The 14,934-nt window shown below is 31.3% G+C and overlaps 2 protein-coding genes and 1 non-coding gene across 4 annotated transcripts; 1 reads left to right on the top strand and 2 right to left on the bottom strand.

Annotated features, from left to right (window-relative positions):
• Positions 1 to 2,067: 2,067 nt before the first annotated feature.
• LOC121225359 (eukaryotic translation initiation factor 3 subunit G) lies at positions 2,068 to 3,947 on the bottom strand. Its single transcript, XM_041109653.1, has 2 exons — positions 3,420 to 3,947; positions 2,068 to 2,867 (listed from the first exon to the last, which is right to left on the bottom strand). The coding sequence occupies exons 1-2, from the start codon at positions 3,754 to 3,756 to the stop codon at positions 2,338 to 2,340; spliced, it is 867 nt and encodes a 288-aa protein (XP_040965587.1). The 5' UTR covers positions 3,757 to 3,947; the 3' UTR covers positions 2,068 to 2,337.
• A 2,434-nt stretch (positions 3,948 to 6,381) lies between these two features.
• On the bottom strand, positions 6,382 to 6,455 carry TRNAV-CAC (transfer RNA valine (anticodon CAC)). The gene has a single exon. It is a non-coding gene; the product is annotated as a tRNA-Val (tRNA).
• Positions 6,456 to 8,277: 1,822 nt separating this feature from the next.
• On the top strand, positions 8,278 to 12,858 carry LOC107935050 (elongin-C). Of its 2 annotated transcripts, none has more exons than XM_016867632.2 (4): positions 8,278 to 9,961; positions 10,094 to 10,199; positions 11,973 to 12,077; positions 12,603 to 12,858. In XM_016867632.2, the coding sequence occupies exons 1-3, from the start codon at positions 9,850 to 9,852 to the stop codon at positions 12,049 to 12,051; spliced, it is 297 nt and encodes a 98-aa protein (XP_016723121.1). In that variant the 5' UTR covers positions 8,278 to 9,849; the 3' UTR covers positions 12,052 to 12,077; positions 12,603 to 12,858. The 2 variants fall into 2 exon arrangements, with proteins under 2 accessions (XP_016723121.1, XP_016723185.1); XM_016867696.2 differs by having other exon boundaries at positions 9,266 to 9,961; positions 12,582 to 12,858.
• Positions 12,859 to 14,934: the final 2,076 nt, after the last annotated feature.

Raw genomic sequence — 14,934 nt, 5'->3', positions numbered from 1 at the left:
AACTGGGAAGCGAATAGTTAAAACTTTTTTATAAAAATAAAATATAAAATTTGCACTAAAACCCAAATCATTCATGCTAGACATCCCAAAAAATTGTATTCCATTTTCATAAATTTTTTTTTAACTTTTCTCATCTCAATCGGACATCCAAATTGGCATTTAAAACCTATTTTCACTGCCATGTCGGACTACCATTTGAGAGTTAACAGATCTTTACGGTAAGGTGACCATTTTGTAACAAAACAATAAAATAAGTAACTAAAACGTAACATTTTAAACATAAAGGACTAAAATGTAACTTAAAGCAAACAAAAGTTTACTTTTTTTTAAATACTAATTTAAAACGTATCTTGTTGTTTCTTTCTAATACAATTAATAAAAAAAGGTACCAAAAAACATCATTTTTCTTTTCATTAATCATAAACATCACGCGTTTGGAGCCTAAAACTTACTTATTTTGAAAGTTTACAGTTACGTCCTAGACTTGTGTCGGATTGAATATAGATCTTCATAGTGCTCAAATTTTAATTTTGGTCCCTCTAATTTTAAAATTTTGATTTTAGTCCAAATAATTAACGATTAATTAATTCATTAAAATACTGACAATTTTTTACTTAAAAAATACCCTTCCAATGTAAAAAATTGTGTCAAGTCAATGAGTTTAGAAAGAATTTTTTAAGAAATAAAATCATGTTTTTATTTAGATTGGTTAATGAAGTATAAAATTTGAGTGACCAAAATGAATTTTTAATTAAAAAAGAAATCCTTGTGAGAGTGAGAGAGACAGGTATAAGGATTAAATTGAAAAGTATTAATATCTTCTCTTTTTAGAAAAAATCAGAAGATAACGATGTATTTTTGTCTTAAATTGGTAGAATGATTTGATTGGAAACTATCAATATCTATTTTTGACTTCTTTTATTATTTCTAATTAAAAAAAATAAAAAACTTCATTTTTATTTCAATTATTAGAACCATCACACGTATGGAGCCTATAATTTACTTAATTTCAAAGTTTTCAATTACGTCTTGGACTTGTGTTACATCGAATTTGGTTTTTATATTTTGGTCAAATTTTGATTTTAGTCCCTCTACAATACCCAATTTCGAAAATGTTGTAATTATTTTCACCAACCAATGGTCTTATAAATTATTTCAATTTTGTTAAGGTAAACTACACTAGTAACTAGTTATCTAATACCTAATTATTAGTAAATTTCTTTTTTAGTCACCTAATTATTCAATTTTGTTTTTCTATCACTAACTGGCTTATGGTGGTAGCTTTTAAAATTGGCATGATAGTTGATTTAGCGATCAATGATTATAAGGTTAAATCACACCCAATGTCACTAAACTATTAGTAAGTTTAAGTTCTGACCATTCAACTTCAAAAAGTTACAAAATGGTCATTGAACTATTAGAAAGTTTTCATTTAAATCATTGAACTATCGGAAGTTTTTATTTAAGCCATTGGCTGTTAAGTTTTTTTTTTAAATCCAGCTAGCGAACTCCAAGCGACGACAATTGGTACAGTGAATTAATACCCATTGACAAGTAGAACATACATTAGATCCAAGTCGATTTGATGATTAGAGTGGAAGGTTAAAAAAAAAGTTGTTTGGGTTTTGGTTCACAAATTTGTGATGTTCAAAGATGTTTCATAAAAAAAACGGAATTAGAAGTTATCAATAAAATTGTACTTGTCAATACATGTAAAAATTTTAACCGATCCGATATATCTATTATATCGATCTAATTTATTGAAACATAAAACAAATAATTAGAATTTTATAATTTATGTCAAATTTGACATGCATAATACATATAATGAAATGTTTTTTGAAAAATAATATAAAAAGTTGTAAAACACTTTTGTTTTACATTGATATAAGTGGGTTTCTCTCATATATATATATCTGTGTGTGTATCCAAGGGAGAAGCTAAAATTCGAACTAAAATGCAATTTCACCACTGTATTGACTTATATCTTTATGGTCCTGTTAATAACTAAAAAAGATTAAATTGAATAGTCGAGTCATCAATTTATAATTTTTCATAGTTAGATGACTATAAAAGAAAATTATTATTAACTGAGTGACCATTTTGTAATTTTTTATAATTGGTTCACAAAAAATATTTGCTAATAGTTATATTAATTTTACACTAAATTATTTGAATTTTATTAATAATTAGTGGAATTTAAATTCCACAAAAAAATATTAATAAAAAAAACTTAATATGAGGAAATCTAGATACTTAAAAATTAAAATATCCCAAAAGAAGAAAGAAAACCTAAATTAAAAATAAAATTATAATTCTAAAAAAAAAAAGAGAGATCTAATTGGTACTTGGACCGGCCCATTCAACCTTCAATATGAGACTATCATATCCATAACCATTTAGCTTCAATACCGCTCTTTCAGCATCTTCCTTCTTCACAAAGTTGACGAACCCAAATCCCCTACACAGCCCGGTTTTCCGATTAATCCCCACGTGAACCCGGCTCACCGGACCGAACGGTGCGACAAGTTCACGCAAATCGGATTCCATAGCATCCTCCGACAGGTTAGTGAACCGAATAGTGTTCTCCTCGTCCCTGTGTTTCATATCGGTTCCGTTTCTCTTCGCTCCGGCGCCTCTCTTACTTGGAGGAACGTAGGCAGTCTTGCCGGAACCGGTTTCAGATGCCGGAGGTTTGTCGACGGTTCCATTGGCTGGTGGTGGAGCTTGATCCTTGTACGGACACCTCGCAGTCCAGTGATCGCCTTTTTTGCCGCATGTTCTACACAGCATGAGAACAGCACCGTTTTTGGCTTGTTGAGCTAAAGAATGTCCGGCAGCAACCTTTGGTTCTTCTACTTTGCTACCTATAAGTAGTTTCAAGGATATTTAAGAATAAATGTTTAAATTTAAATTTCATCCTCTATTTTACAAAAATTTATAAATTAATCCCTATATACTAATTTGTTAAATTTTAATTATAGTATTTCTCACAGAAATTGAGAAATTAGTTCATATTTTCTAATTTTTCTAATTTTAATTATCGTATACGATGAAAACTAAAAATTGTTTTGATTCAGTCGGTTTTCTCGATTAAGATATGGCTATATATAAAATATAAAATATAAATATATTTTAAATAATTTAAAGATAATCAATTCTTTTTTAAGTTCGGTTCCGTGATTCAAAAACCAGAATAGGTTAAATTAATCAATTAAGCTGAGATCAAAATCGATCAATCCGTCCTACCCGGTTAAATCAAAACCGAATGGGTCGATTTTTTGGTTTTTTCGATTAAAACCGAAAATTACTCCCCCTAAAGGTGACTAATTTTCAAAACTCTATTAGGGACCGGTTCATAATTAAACCTAAAACAATCAAATTCATATCAAAATAAACCGAGAGAAAAAGAAACGAACCGCGTCGTTCAAGGGAGATTTCTTCAGTAGAAATCATAGTGAGTCGGCTATCATCATCTTCATCACCCATTGCACTTCCAAATTTAGCCCAAGACCTTCGCTCCATTATCCGTTCCTTGCGTGGAGAATCGACGGCGATTTTTCGGACTCGGATCGTCGTCGTGACTCTGACTTGTTTCCCTTCTTCGTTGAACTTATACTCAATCACCTTCTTGATCCCGTTCTTGTCGGGGCCGATTACTTCCTTCGGTGGTAATAAGTAAGTCAAATCCTCGGCATCGTTATCTTCAATATCCGCCCATCGGAACTTTGTTTGCTTGGTAGCTTTAGTTGCCATCGAAGAGTAGTAATAAAAGTTTCAAGCTTTTTACTATGGCGGGAAAGGTTAAAAAAAACAGACGGTAGAGTAACTAGAGATTATTTTAGTGTAACTTTTATTTATTTATTTTTTAACTTCTAGATGCTTTATATAATGCTGTAAAAATCCTAATCCGATTTGAGGTCATTAGGAAATTTAAAAAAAAAAAAATCCTAATTCGATTTGAGTTAGTATGGCTTATTTTAATAATACATAAAGATGGATAACATTAAGGATGCTAAAACATGTTATTAGTCCCTACACTTTTTAAAATTTTGAAATTTAGTCTTTATACTTTTAGGAATTTAGTCTCTTTATTTTTTTTAGATTTTAAAATTTAGGTCCAATTGTTAATACAATTAACTTTTTTGTTAAATTTATTGATGTGACATTTTGAAATAAAAAATATATTCACTTAGTAGTCATGCAATTAAAAATGACATTATAATGAACATGAATTTTAAAAAATAATTTTAAAAATATTAACAGCTGGACTTGAATTTTTTAAAAAATAAAAAGCAGGGTTAAATTCCAATAAACAAAAGTATAAGGATTCAATTCTAAATTTGCGATGAGTATAGAAACTTATGGCATATTGTATGTTAAACAATAATGGATAAATTTTGTTTTTAGTTTTTGTTTTATGTGTAAGTTATGCATTTAGTTATCGTATTTAATTTAGTCACTTTTAGTCATTGTACATTTTGAAATTTGAAATTTTAGTTTTAACTGAATTGCAATTGTTAAGTTCATTACATTTTGTTATTTTCAAGATGTTAAGTAGAAAACATAACAACTATAGTTCGGTCAATACTGAAATTTTAACTTTAGAAAAGTATGAAGATTAAAAGTGACCAAATTAGTCCATAACTTATGCATAATATAGGGATTAATTGGAGAATTTGACCTAAATATTAAGTTAAAATTTGTATAAAGCAATATTTAGTCTTTCAGTTTTGTATGTTTTCCAATTTGGTCCTTGAAATTGGATTGTATTAATAGTAAAATGACGTGACACTCTGAAATTGTGCCATGTCATCATCTAAAAATTTTAAAAAAATTCAAGTTATGATGTCTTATAATGCCACATCATCCTACCTGAATGGAAGATAAGTTCAAAGAACAAATTGGACAAAGCTACCAAATTTTGAAATTAATGTCGACAATGAAAATGTTCAAAGACCAAGATGAAAAGACCATCGAAAAAAGTCTTAACCGACTTCAAACCGGTCATATTATAAGAAAAAAAAAAGTGTTTAAACTCAAGTTCTAACTGGGGACCTTTGGTGTGTGAGACTAGCATGATAACCAATTACACCACCCAAACACCAATCGAGATACTTGTGGCTGTTAAAATTATTTTTATTTTCTTTGATGAATAATATAAATATTTTTTTTTGCTATTTTCCAATTTGTGATATTAGATTAATATTATATATTTATTTAAAAATATAATGGACGACTTTAATAGAGAGGAAGGAATAGTATAAAAAAGGTTAACATATTATTTCCTAAGTTTTTTTTTAATTTGGTACTTAAGTTTAGTTTCAATGTTCAGTTTGGTACTTAGATCAAATGGCATCGTATAACCCAATGAATGTTTGACATGTATGCCCAAGTAAAAAATATAGATACCTAATTGAGACAAAAAAAGCGTAGAGTACCAAATTGAATGCTAACGCCAAACTCTCAGATACTTAACTAGGACAAAAAAAAACTCAAGTATCAAATTGAAAAAACTCAATTACCAAAGTGAACATTGAATTCAAACTTAGATACCAAATTGAGACAAAAAAAACTCAAGTACGAAATTGAACATTGGAGCCAAACTCAAGGCTGAAATTTCAAAATTCGAAATGTCTGGAGACTAAAAATGACCAAACTAAAACATAAGGACTAAATCCACTTTGTATAGCCAATGAATGTTTAACACGCGTGCTCTAGTAAAAAACAACATAGATACTTAATTGGGGGAAAAAGGCTAAAGTACCAAATTGAACATTAAAGTCAAACTTAGGTACTTAATTGGGACAAAAAGAAACTGAAGTATCAAATTGAAAAAACTCAGGCACCAAAGTGAACATTGAATCCAAACTCAAGTGCTATATTAGGATAAAAGAACTTAGGCGCGAAATTGAAATATTAAAGCAAAACGCAAGACTGAAATTTCAAAAATTGAAAAGCCCGAAGACTGAAAATGATCAAACTAAAGTATAAGGACTAAATTCACGTCGTATAACCCAATGAATATTTGACACCTATGCTCTAGTAAAAAGTTATATATACTTAATTCGGACAAAAAAAACCTCAAGTATCAAATTGAAAACTTGGGTACCAAAGTGACTATTGAATCTAAACTTAAGTACAAATTAGGACAAAAAAACTCAGGTACAAAATTAAATATTGAAGCCAAATTCAAGACTAAAATTTCAAAATTTAAAAAGTCTAGAGACGAAAAATGATCAAAAGTATAAAGGAAAAATCCATAACTTATACATAATACAAGGACTATTTGCAGAATTTAACCTAAAATCTAAGTAAAAAAAAGTATGAGCCGGGGTTCAAACCAATCATATCAATAAAATAAGGAAAAAGAACAAAAATTGTCTGAGCCCGGGTTTGAACCGGGGACCTCTAGCGTGTGAGACTAGCGTGATAACCAACTACACCACCCAGACACCGATTCAGATGGCTTCTAAGCGGTAAGATAACTTTTATATACTATTTTTTGCTTTTCTTTGACGAAATACATTCAAAATTACCGCTCAAATTTTGTAGGGATATATATAATCTCTGCGCTTCAACGAAAATAATATCAAAATTAAGAACAAATTTTTCTTTGAAATTTATTGTTCTATTTTGTTTTCACGTGGACGCTCATCGTGCTTCACTCGATCGACAAACGGTAAAGATAATTTGATTAATAGTGTTTATAGATTTGTAATCTTTTTAGAAATTTGAATAATATTTAATGCAAATTTGATAGTGTTTATTGATTTTTGATTTCTCCTTGTGTTTTGTTTATTGTTGTTGGCGATGATTTTGAATAGCTAATGGAGATGTCGTAAGGGAGAGCAGCAAAAAGAATCTGCGAAGCTTCTTCTGGATCTGATCTTATACCAAAGCTCCGATATCAATCTCTCATGTTTGTTCCATATTTTCTAATTTATTCATAATTTGATTTTTTCCTTAAAAAAATTATGCTTGTAGATATTCCGGTCATGAAGAAATCAGAGAAATCGACTCTCCGAGGTATTTTTTAGTCATAATTTTTCCGAATCGGTTTTTTTTATTCAAATGTGGAATTTGTTTAAGTTATTGGCTGAAAAGAACTAAGTAAACTTTTTTAAAATTTTATATAGTAATCTGTTTGGATATTGCAGGAATTTATTTATTTATTGATTGACTGATTTTTGCCTGTGCTGCCTGAAGTTTGATTACTAAATCTTCACTGTCATCGAAGCTTAGCATTCAAATTCTCATGTATAATTCAATGCGGAAAAATATAGTGAATTCTTTTAGTCTGTTTCAACAAATTATGGGGCCTTTTGAATTATAATTTTTTAGCATATTATTATAGTAAACATATAACTGGTAATGCATGCGAATGTTGGTGATTTAGCATCTCAGCTACAGGACTTTTGCAGAAGAAAAAAAAATGCAGAATTAATTGAAAACAACAGGATATTATACTTGAAGGTATTGTAATGGTGTTATTTTTGGGCATTATGTTGGAAATTAGAGGTAAAAGAAGCTATTGGGAACCTGTAATAATGTGCTGAATTTGTTGTTATTTCTCATGATTCAGCTTCAAGCAAAGGAAATTGTTGATACAAATTTTGGGTATGGCGGTCGGAGGCAGTTGACTGAGAGGTGGAGCATTAATGGAATAGTAATGAAGGTTACTTGGTTTTGGTGGGAAGGAGTGGAGTTGCTTGGCCTCTTTTATCGAGGTCCTAGTTTATATCATGAGAGAGCCACGTGTCACAATGTGACTGAGTCTAGATGAGCAGGTGGACTGTACTGATAGGTCTAAGTAGAGTGACTTTACAGTGAGGTGTTTGAGATTTAAGGGGGTTCGACGATGGTTTAAAAAGATGGTAAACTGGAGCACCTCGAATTTTTGTTTGTTTATTTTTTTAGGGTAAACTACACCCATGGTCATTTTTGTTTACCTTAATTTACATTTTAGTCACTTATGTTTGAAATGTTACGTTTTTGTCACTTATGTTATCGTGTTGTAATATTTTAGTCATTGAGCTATTAATTGTCACTAACGGTATAACGGTAAGTTGACGTGGCACGTTAAATCATCATTTCAAACAAAAATTTTAGGGTAAATTATACAATTGATCCCCATATTTTTTCATTTTGAGTAATTTAAATTTTTTTTATGTTCTTTAATTTTTTTTCTTTATTTTCCATTATCTTATGTTTCTTCCTCTATTTTCTTACCTTTCTCATTTCTTTTAACATATCAAGAAGTCGAATTGGCAATGAAGAAATAAGTAGGAAGTCGAAAACCATCATTGCCTATAACCAAAACCCATAAACCCATACCATGCTTTTTTCTTCACTGCCAATTCGACTTCTTGATATGTTGAAAGAAATAGAGAAGGTAGAAAAATAGAGGGAGAAGCAGAAGAGAATGGAAAATAATGAAAAAAAAAGAAAGTTAAAAGAACATAAAAAAAAATAAATTGCTCAAAATGAAAAAAATATGGGGACTAATTGTATAATTTAACCTAATTTTTTATTTAAAATGATGATTTAATGCGTCACATTAGCTTGCCGTTATACCGTTAACGACAATTAATGGCTCAATGACTAAAATGTTACAACACGATAACATAAATTACTAAAACGTAACATTTCAAACATAAGTGACTAAAACGTAATCTGAAGTAAACAAAAGTGACCATGGGTATAATTTACCCATTTTTTTATGGCATTGCTTATTAGTTTTCTCTTTTGCATATTATTACATTTTCTACTGAATATTGTTGGAGGAGCTTCTTAGTGTTCTTTTTCAAGAGAAATCTTCAAAATCTTATTCTTTGAGCATCTGATGAACCCTCAAACAATAAAGGTAATTTATCTGGAATGTCTATGTTGGATATAGAAACTATCTTTCACACTGGATAATTAGAAACCTTGCCACACTTCATGTTCCCATACTCTTTCACACGAATCTAACACCCCCTCCCCCCCTATCCACCAACCACCAAATTCGGCATTAGCAATTTTCAAAGAGGTTTATACTTTTTTTAAAGAGAATCCTCCTCCATTACAGGATGGTAAAAACATTCGAGGAACAGCTGCATGCTATGGCTCTAGCAGTGGAGGGACTTGAACATATCCTTTAGTCAGTCGTAAGGTACTAATATATTTCGTTTTCTTTACAAAATATTTGCATTATGTATAAAAAAATAAAAATTCAGTCTTAAATATAAGACTATATTTAAAATTTATTATTTCAGATTTATTTGATTTTTATATAATTTTTTATGAACATTATTTTTTTCGGTTGTATCATAATCTAGGTATATATACATTACTTATGTTAAATTATATATTGAATCTTATATTTGTACTTCTATTATTAAAAATATATTTTCTTACAAAATAATAAATATTATTATAAAAGTATTTTTATCTTTTTACTAGAAATAAAATGCATTGAATTTCAACTTAAACGCCATCGTATTTGATGTCTCAATTTACCCTCTCTCTTTTTAACCACATCATTCACGGCTTTCTTTATCCTCATTCCCACGTCGTGTTGAAGTAAACCTAATACCCAAACATCCAACGTGAAAATCACGCGCGCCGAACGAGATCATTCTAAATCCGAACTCCAGTAAAATCCATAGATGTAAGAACAATATATATATCCTTTTAGTACCGATTTAGAAGTTTCCATTCCCGATTAAAGCCATCATCGGCCCGAAGAGCTTTACAGCCCAAAATCTTATTTCCGGGAAATCCACCGATAATCGACGAACTCTCTCTCGATCTCACCTAAGATTCGCCGATAATCGAAATTTTAAAAATAACCCGACAACAACAAAGATGAAGAAAGAAGACACAGTGAAACTCATTAGCGCTGAAGGAATGGAATTCGTTATAGACAAAGAAGCTGCTATGGTTTCTCAAACAATCCGTAACATGCTTACTTCTCCAGGTCTAATTCTTTTTTTTTATTAATTTGATATTTTGTGGGGGCAATTGGGTTTTTCTGGGTTTTTAATTGTTTATTGATATGAAAGGTCTAATTTTTTTTTTTAATTTTGAACTTTGGGTATTGATGATGAAGGTGGTTTCGCTGAGGCGGAGCATGGGGAAGTGACTTTCCCGGAGATAAGTGCTGTGATTCTTGAGAAGATTTGTCAGTATTTTTATTGGTCTCTTCAATATTCCAGGTTTGGTTTTTTTATTTTTTATTTTCTAGGTTCTGTGAGCTGTTTTTTTTATTTTTATGAATTTATGTTTGGTTTGGTTTGATTTTGGGAAGAAATTCCATGGATTGTAGCTTCTGGAGGATCGATATGTTGATAAACAGTGATTTAATTATGGTTTTAGTCCCTCTATTATGATGAAAGTTTGCGATTTTATCCCTCTACTATTTTGTTATTAGTAGGTTCAAATTGATACTACTGTTAGTTGATTCCATTGAAGTGATGGTGTGAAAATTTTGTATTGTTATTTGATCATACAATCATGGACACATGGATCATATTCAATAAATAATAAATTTTCATGTCAGACGAATGTGAACTGATAATTAGTATGCCAATGAATCTCATATTGTTGTTTTTCTCTAAGAGCTCATTGTCTTGATTATGTTGTAAGTGAATTATCAAAAACAGTGTGTCTAATTATGGTTTTAGTCCCTCTACTATGCTGAAAGTTTGGGATTTGATCCCTCTACTGTTTTGCTATTAGTAGGTTCTAATTGATATCATCGTTAGTTGCATCCATTAAAGTGTTGATATGAAAATTTTTACTGTTATTTGATCACACAATCATGGTCACATGGGAATCTAGCCAACCATATTCGACAAATAATAAATATGCGGGCTAAAATGCTCAAATTGGGACCTATCCTTTAAGAGATTGCTGGCCATAACTTTCAAAATGGTCAAATAAGGGCTTTTCAAACGCTGTATATCAGGTTTCAAAAAATTTTTTCTTTCCTCTTCAAGTAATATCTGATTTAAAGCGCTTTCTAATCTAAACATGTCCGCATTCACTTAATTTTTACAAACTAGGTTGAAGTATGTAGAATGTCCTTATTTGAGCACTTTCATAAAAGTTTGGCCCTTATATGATTATTTTGAAGGGTTTGACCCTTATGCGTGCAACCTGTAGAGGTTGTTTCCTGATTTGAGCATTAGCCTAAATTTGCATATGAGTCGAATGCTTAAAAGTTAAAAAGAAAAAAAGAAAGAAAGAAAAATGGTATGCCAATGAATCTATTATGAGAGTTCTTTTTCTTGATTATGTTCTAAGTGAAATTATCAAATTGTATGGCGGGAAGACTTTTATTGTTCTAATTTAGAACTAAATGTTAAGTGTTTTTAATGATGTCTTTGACTATATTCATAGTGGCTCCTTCTGTTTGATAGGAGTTGTTGTAGTTAAAGTGGAAATCAAAATTACAAACATTTCCTCTCTTTGTAAATTTGCATAATGTATTTCTCAGTGATAGCTTAACATACTTATCTGATGATTTATCATGTTTTCTCAAGATATGAATGAGCCATGATACTTTTCTTTTGAAATATTCCAGTTGTTTCACGTATTGGAGTTGGATTTTCTATGAAAAACATCATCTGAATGTAAGCACTAATTTCTAGGTGAATCCAATTCATTTTGGTGTGAAATTATGGAATTTGCTGTGAGTGTGGGATCATTGAGCATTTTATCATCTTGGAGTGATTGTTTGACGACATTAAATATTTTCCGAAGATAGAAAGTTCTTTGTATATCCTCTTTATGTATGGTGTGGTATTTTAACAACATTGAAATTCTCAACCTCATCGAACTTATTCTCTTATGCAAGAACCATCATTGTTTACTTTTGTTGATTGCTCGAATCAGCTCCATTTCTCTGTGTTTTTAACTTCGAGTTATGTTTACGAGCTCTTCCTGTTTTTATTTTACGCTATTAAAAACAGTTACAATTTTGTCAGGGGTAAAGAGACTGAGTTCCACATTGAACCCGAACTGACTCTGGAGCTGATGATGGCTGCGAATTATCTCCATACTTAGCCAATTACTTCCTTTTCGTATTTTAGGTAAGATCTTCATTTCAACATTGCAAAACTTTTCAATGCACAAATGTCATCACTTGATAAAAGTACCATAGAGGCTCTTGTTTTAGGAGTCAGATTGCATTTTGCCTCTCTACTCACAAAATGAGCAACTTAGCTCCTGTATGTTAGATCAAAGAGTAAATTGGTCTTTCTTTTAAAAATTTCATCCATTTCTACCATTAAAAATTTCATCCATTTATGTTAGTATGTGGCACACCACGTGTCACTGCTTGGTTATTCTATTAGCCATGTCAATTTTTAACAATAGAAATGGATGAAATTTTTAACAGAAATGACCAATTTGCTCTTTGATCTGACATATAGGGACTAATTTGCTCATTTTCTGAGTAAAGGGGGGCAAACTGCAATCTTTCTCTTAGTACAGGGGCCTTCATGGTACGTTTGCCTCATCATTTTTTATTGTTTTTTCATATTCCAGTCTTTGAATTCAGCAATAAATTGGTAACTATTATTTCCGTGTTTCAGCCATTTTTCTCTTTCGTGCAGAAAGTACTCCAGGTCTGTTTTCTTGCCCGAGAGGAGTATGTATGTCGTGTGCGTTTTAGCTTCTCTGCTCCAATGCATAGTGGTATATTTACGAATATCTTATGTTATTGTTTTGACTTAGAACATAGACTTATATGTAGGTAAATGAATGCACTTATTGTGAGACTTATGATTGATTCTAATACACCAAAATAACTCAAACACGGTTTTAGAACGTGACTGTTTATGCAATGTTAATCGGATATCTTTCCTTGCACGATTATAGCCTTATGTTTTGTCCGTAAGACACCTTTATGATGCAAGGTTCCCGGGCACACCTAGCACTTTGAGACCTTTATTATTATAAACCTTCCAACACAATTGCGCCACGATGCACGACTTACTTGGTGCTTGGATTATGGGGTAAGCGTTTTGAAAGGCTATGTTACTTCGACTTTTCATTTTTCTTGAAGTTTCTATGTCGGACATGTATGGATATGGGTACTGTTAAGATCCTTCAAAGAACCCTCCAAATACACAGAAATCTTGAATATACTCGTGTTTGAGACTCGAGTTTGAGTAATATAGTTGAAAGGTTCTCGAGGGTGGAGCAACTTTGTGCTAATGATCTTTACGGACTATCCGAAATAGGCGTTGTTTTTGAATCTTTTCTTATGATTTTTCGATATTAAAGAAGCCGCGGTATAGAAGGCTTCCAACGTGGGGATCGAATCTCAATCTTGCTAGATGTTACCTTTTAAAGAGTTAAGTTTCGGGATTAGAATAGCTTTGTATGATGATTGTTGAAAGAAATCGTAACAGTTGAAGATGTTCTTTGATATTGCTGAATTATGATGAATGTTCTTTGATATTGCATGAATTATGATGAATAGGCCGAGCCTAAGTTTGAAAGTAAAATAAAAATGTGGATTATGATAGTCAAAACTCATTTTACCGTGTGGCATAGTTCAACTTAAACTAATATGTACATGTACAAAGCTTATAAATAAATTATATTGGTATTAGTTAATGTTAGGAAGTGATATGGTTAGTTGTGGTTTAAACATGCACAAGCGGGTAAGTTTTATATAATGGATGTATTGTTGTAAGTTGAGTATATGAAAGTGACATATGATTGATGTTTATTTAAGTGTCCAAATGCTTTCCTATATAGTCGTAAGTTCCGGCTGATGGAATTTTAATGTATATGTAATTTGTTATGATATTTTATAATAACTAAAATATGTTTAGTTAGTTTGATTAAACATTTGAGGTGGATTGGTTTTATGATTTATATTTTTCGAATCTAGTATAAATTATTCATGAACATCTGAGTTTAGTAATGTTACAAATGTCATTGGTGCCTGAAAGGTGATAAATGTTTGTGCTGAATTGTGTCTTATTCAGTAATGCCTCGTAATCCTAATCCGGTGATGGATTCGGGTTAGGGTGTTACATGCTAATAGCTAACCGATAGTTAACTAACAAACTGCCTAACTGTCTTATTAGTTACTCTAACATGCTCAACTGTGCAACTTGCCAACAACAAAATCAATAGCATTAGCATCAGTTGTTTACTACTAAGAAATGCAGAGATCAAAACGCCAATGACTCAGTCTGGCCACTGAGCAATCAGTAAAGAGTAATCGCTGCACAGCAGCTATAATATTATTCGTAATAACTATTCACATTGCTAGTACTCGAATCAAAGTAGTAGTTGCGATCCAAAAGCATTGTCCCACCGGTTTTGGATGATGAAAAAAAATGCTAGAATATTTAGAAACAAGCCTTCTCCTCCAGTCGTTTATGTTCTGAAAACCAAGTCTGAGCTGTTAGTAGATCAAGCTGTCGTTTTGCTAACACCTATTAGAGAAAACAGGAAATTATGAAGAATTTCCATGGGCAAATCATTCACGTATACAGATAAAAAATGTATACACTATCGATAAAAAGCGGCAGTTAGTATTGCAAGGAGCAATGATGATGTCAAACCCTAGCAATATAAACAACCCGATGGAAGATGATAAACATTTAACGCATGACACACCCACAAAGGAAGCTATATCGTTAAAATCAGCTAACTAGTATGTGTCTTACGCTGTCAAGAGGTATATCCTTAGCCCTCTGTATCTTCAAGTCCACTATCAAGCTACTCAAATCACCTAATATACCTTTAACTTTAAGGTTGTCGGGAAAACTGCTTTGGTACCTTCCGTATATGGTCAATGAACTTTCAAGTGAAAGGTCAGGAAGAGTCAAGGACATTGTAAAGAAACCCAAATTAGACGAGAACCTAAATTGGAATGGCTGTTGCAAGAAAGTAACGAGTCGAAGCAATTGGGCATACATAATA

This window comes from Gossypium hirsutum, chromosome D13 (assembly GCF_007990345.1).
Source record: "Gossypium hirsutum isolate 1008001.06 chromosome D13, Gossypium_hirsutum_v2.1, whole genome shotgun sequence".
In the NCBI taxonomy this organism is placed as follows: Eukaryota; Viridiplantae; Streptophyta; class Magnoliopsida; order Malvales; family Malvaceae; genus Gossypium; species Gossypium hirsutum.
The sequence above is the reverse complement of the archived record's forward strand: the minus strand, read 5'-3'. Positions and strand labels throughout refer to the sequence as shown.

Coding starts and splice junctions, on each gene's coding strand:
- LOC121225359 (XM_041109653.1), bottom strand. CDS start 3,756: ATGGCAACTAAAGCTACCAAGCAAACAAAGTTCCGATGGGCGGATATT. Junction 2,868..3,419: donor AATCTCCCTTGAACGACGCG/GTTCGTTTCTTT, acceptor AACTACTTATAG/GTAGCAAAGTAGAAGAACCA.
- LOC107935050 (XM_016867632.2), top strand. CDS start 9,850: ATGAAGAAAGAAGACACAGTGAAACTCATTAGCGCTGAAGGAATGGAA. Junction 9,962..10,093: donor TAACATGCTTACTTCTCCAG/GTCTAATTCTTT, acceptor TTGATGATGAAG/GTGGTTTCGCTGAGGCGGAG. Junction 10,200..11,972: donor TGGTCTCTTCAATATTCCAG/GTTTGGTTTTTT, acceptor CAATTTTGTCAG/GGGTAAAGAGACTGAGTTCC.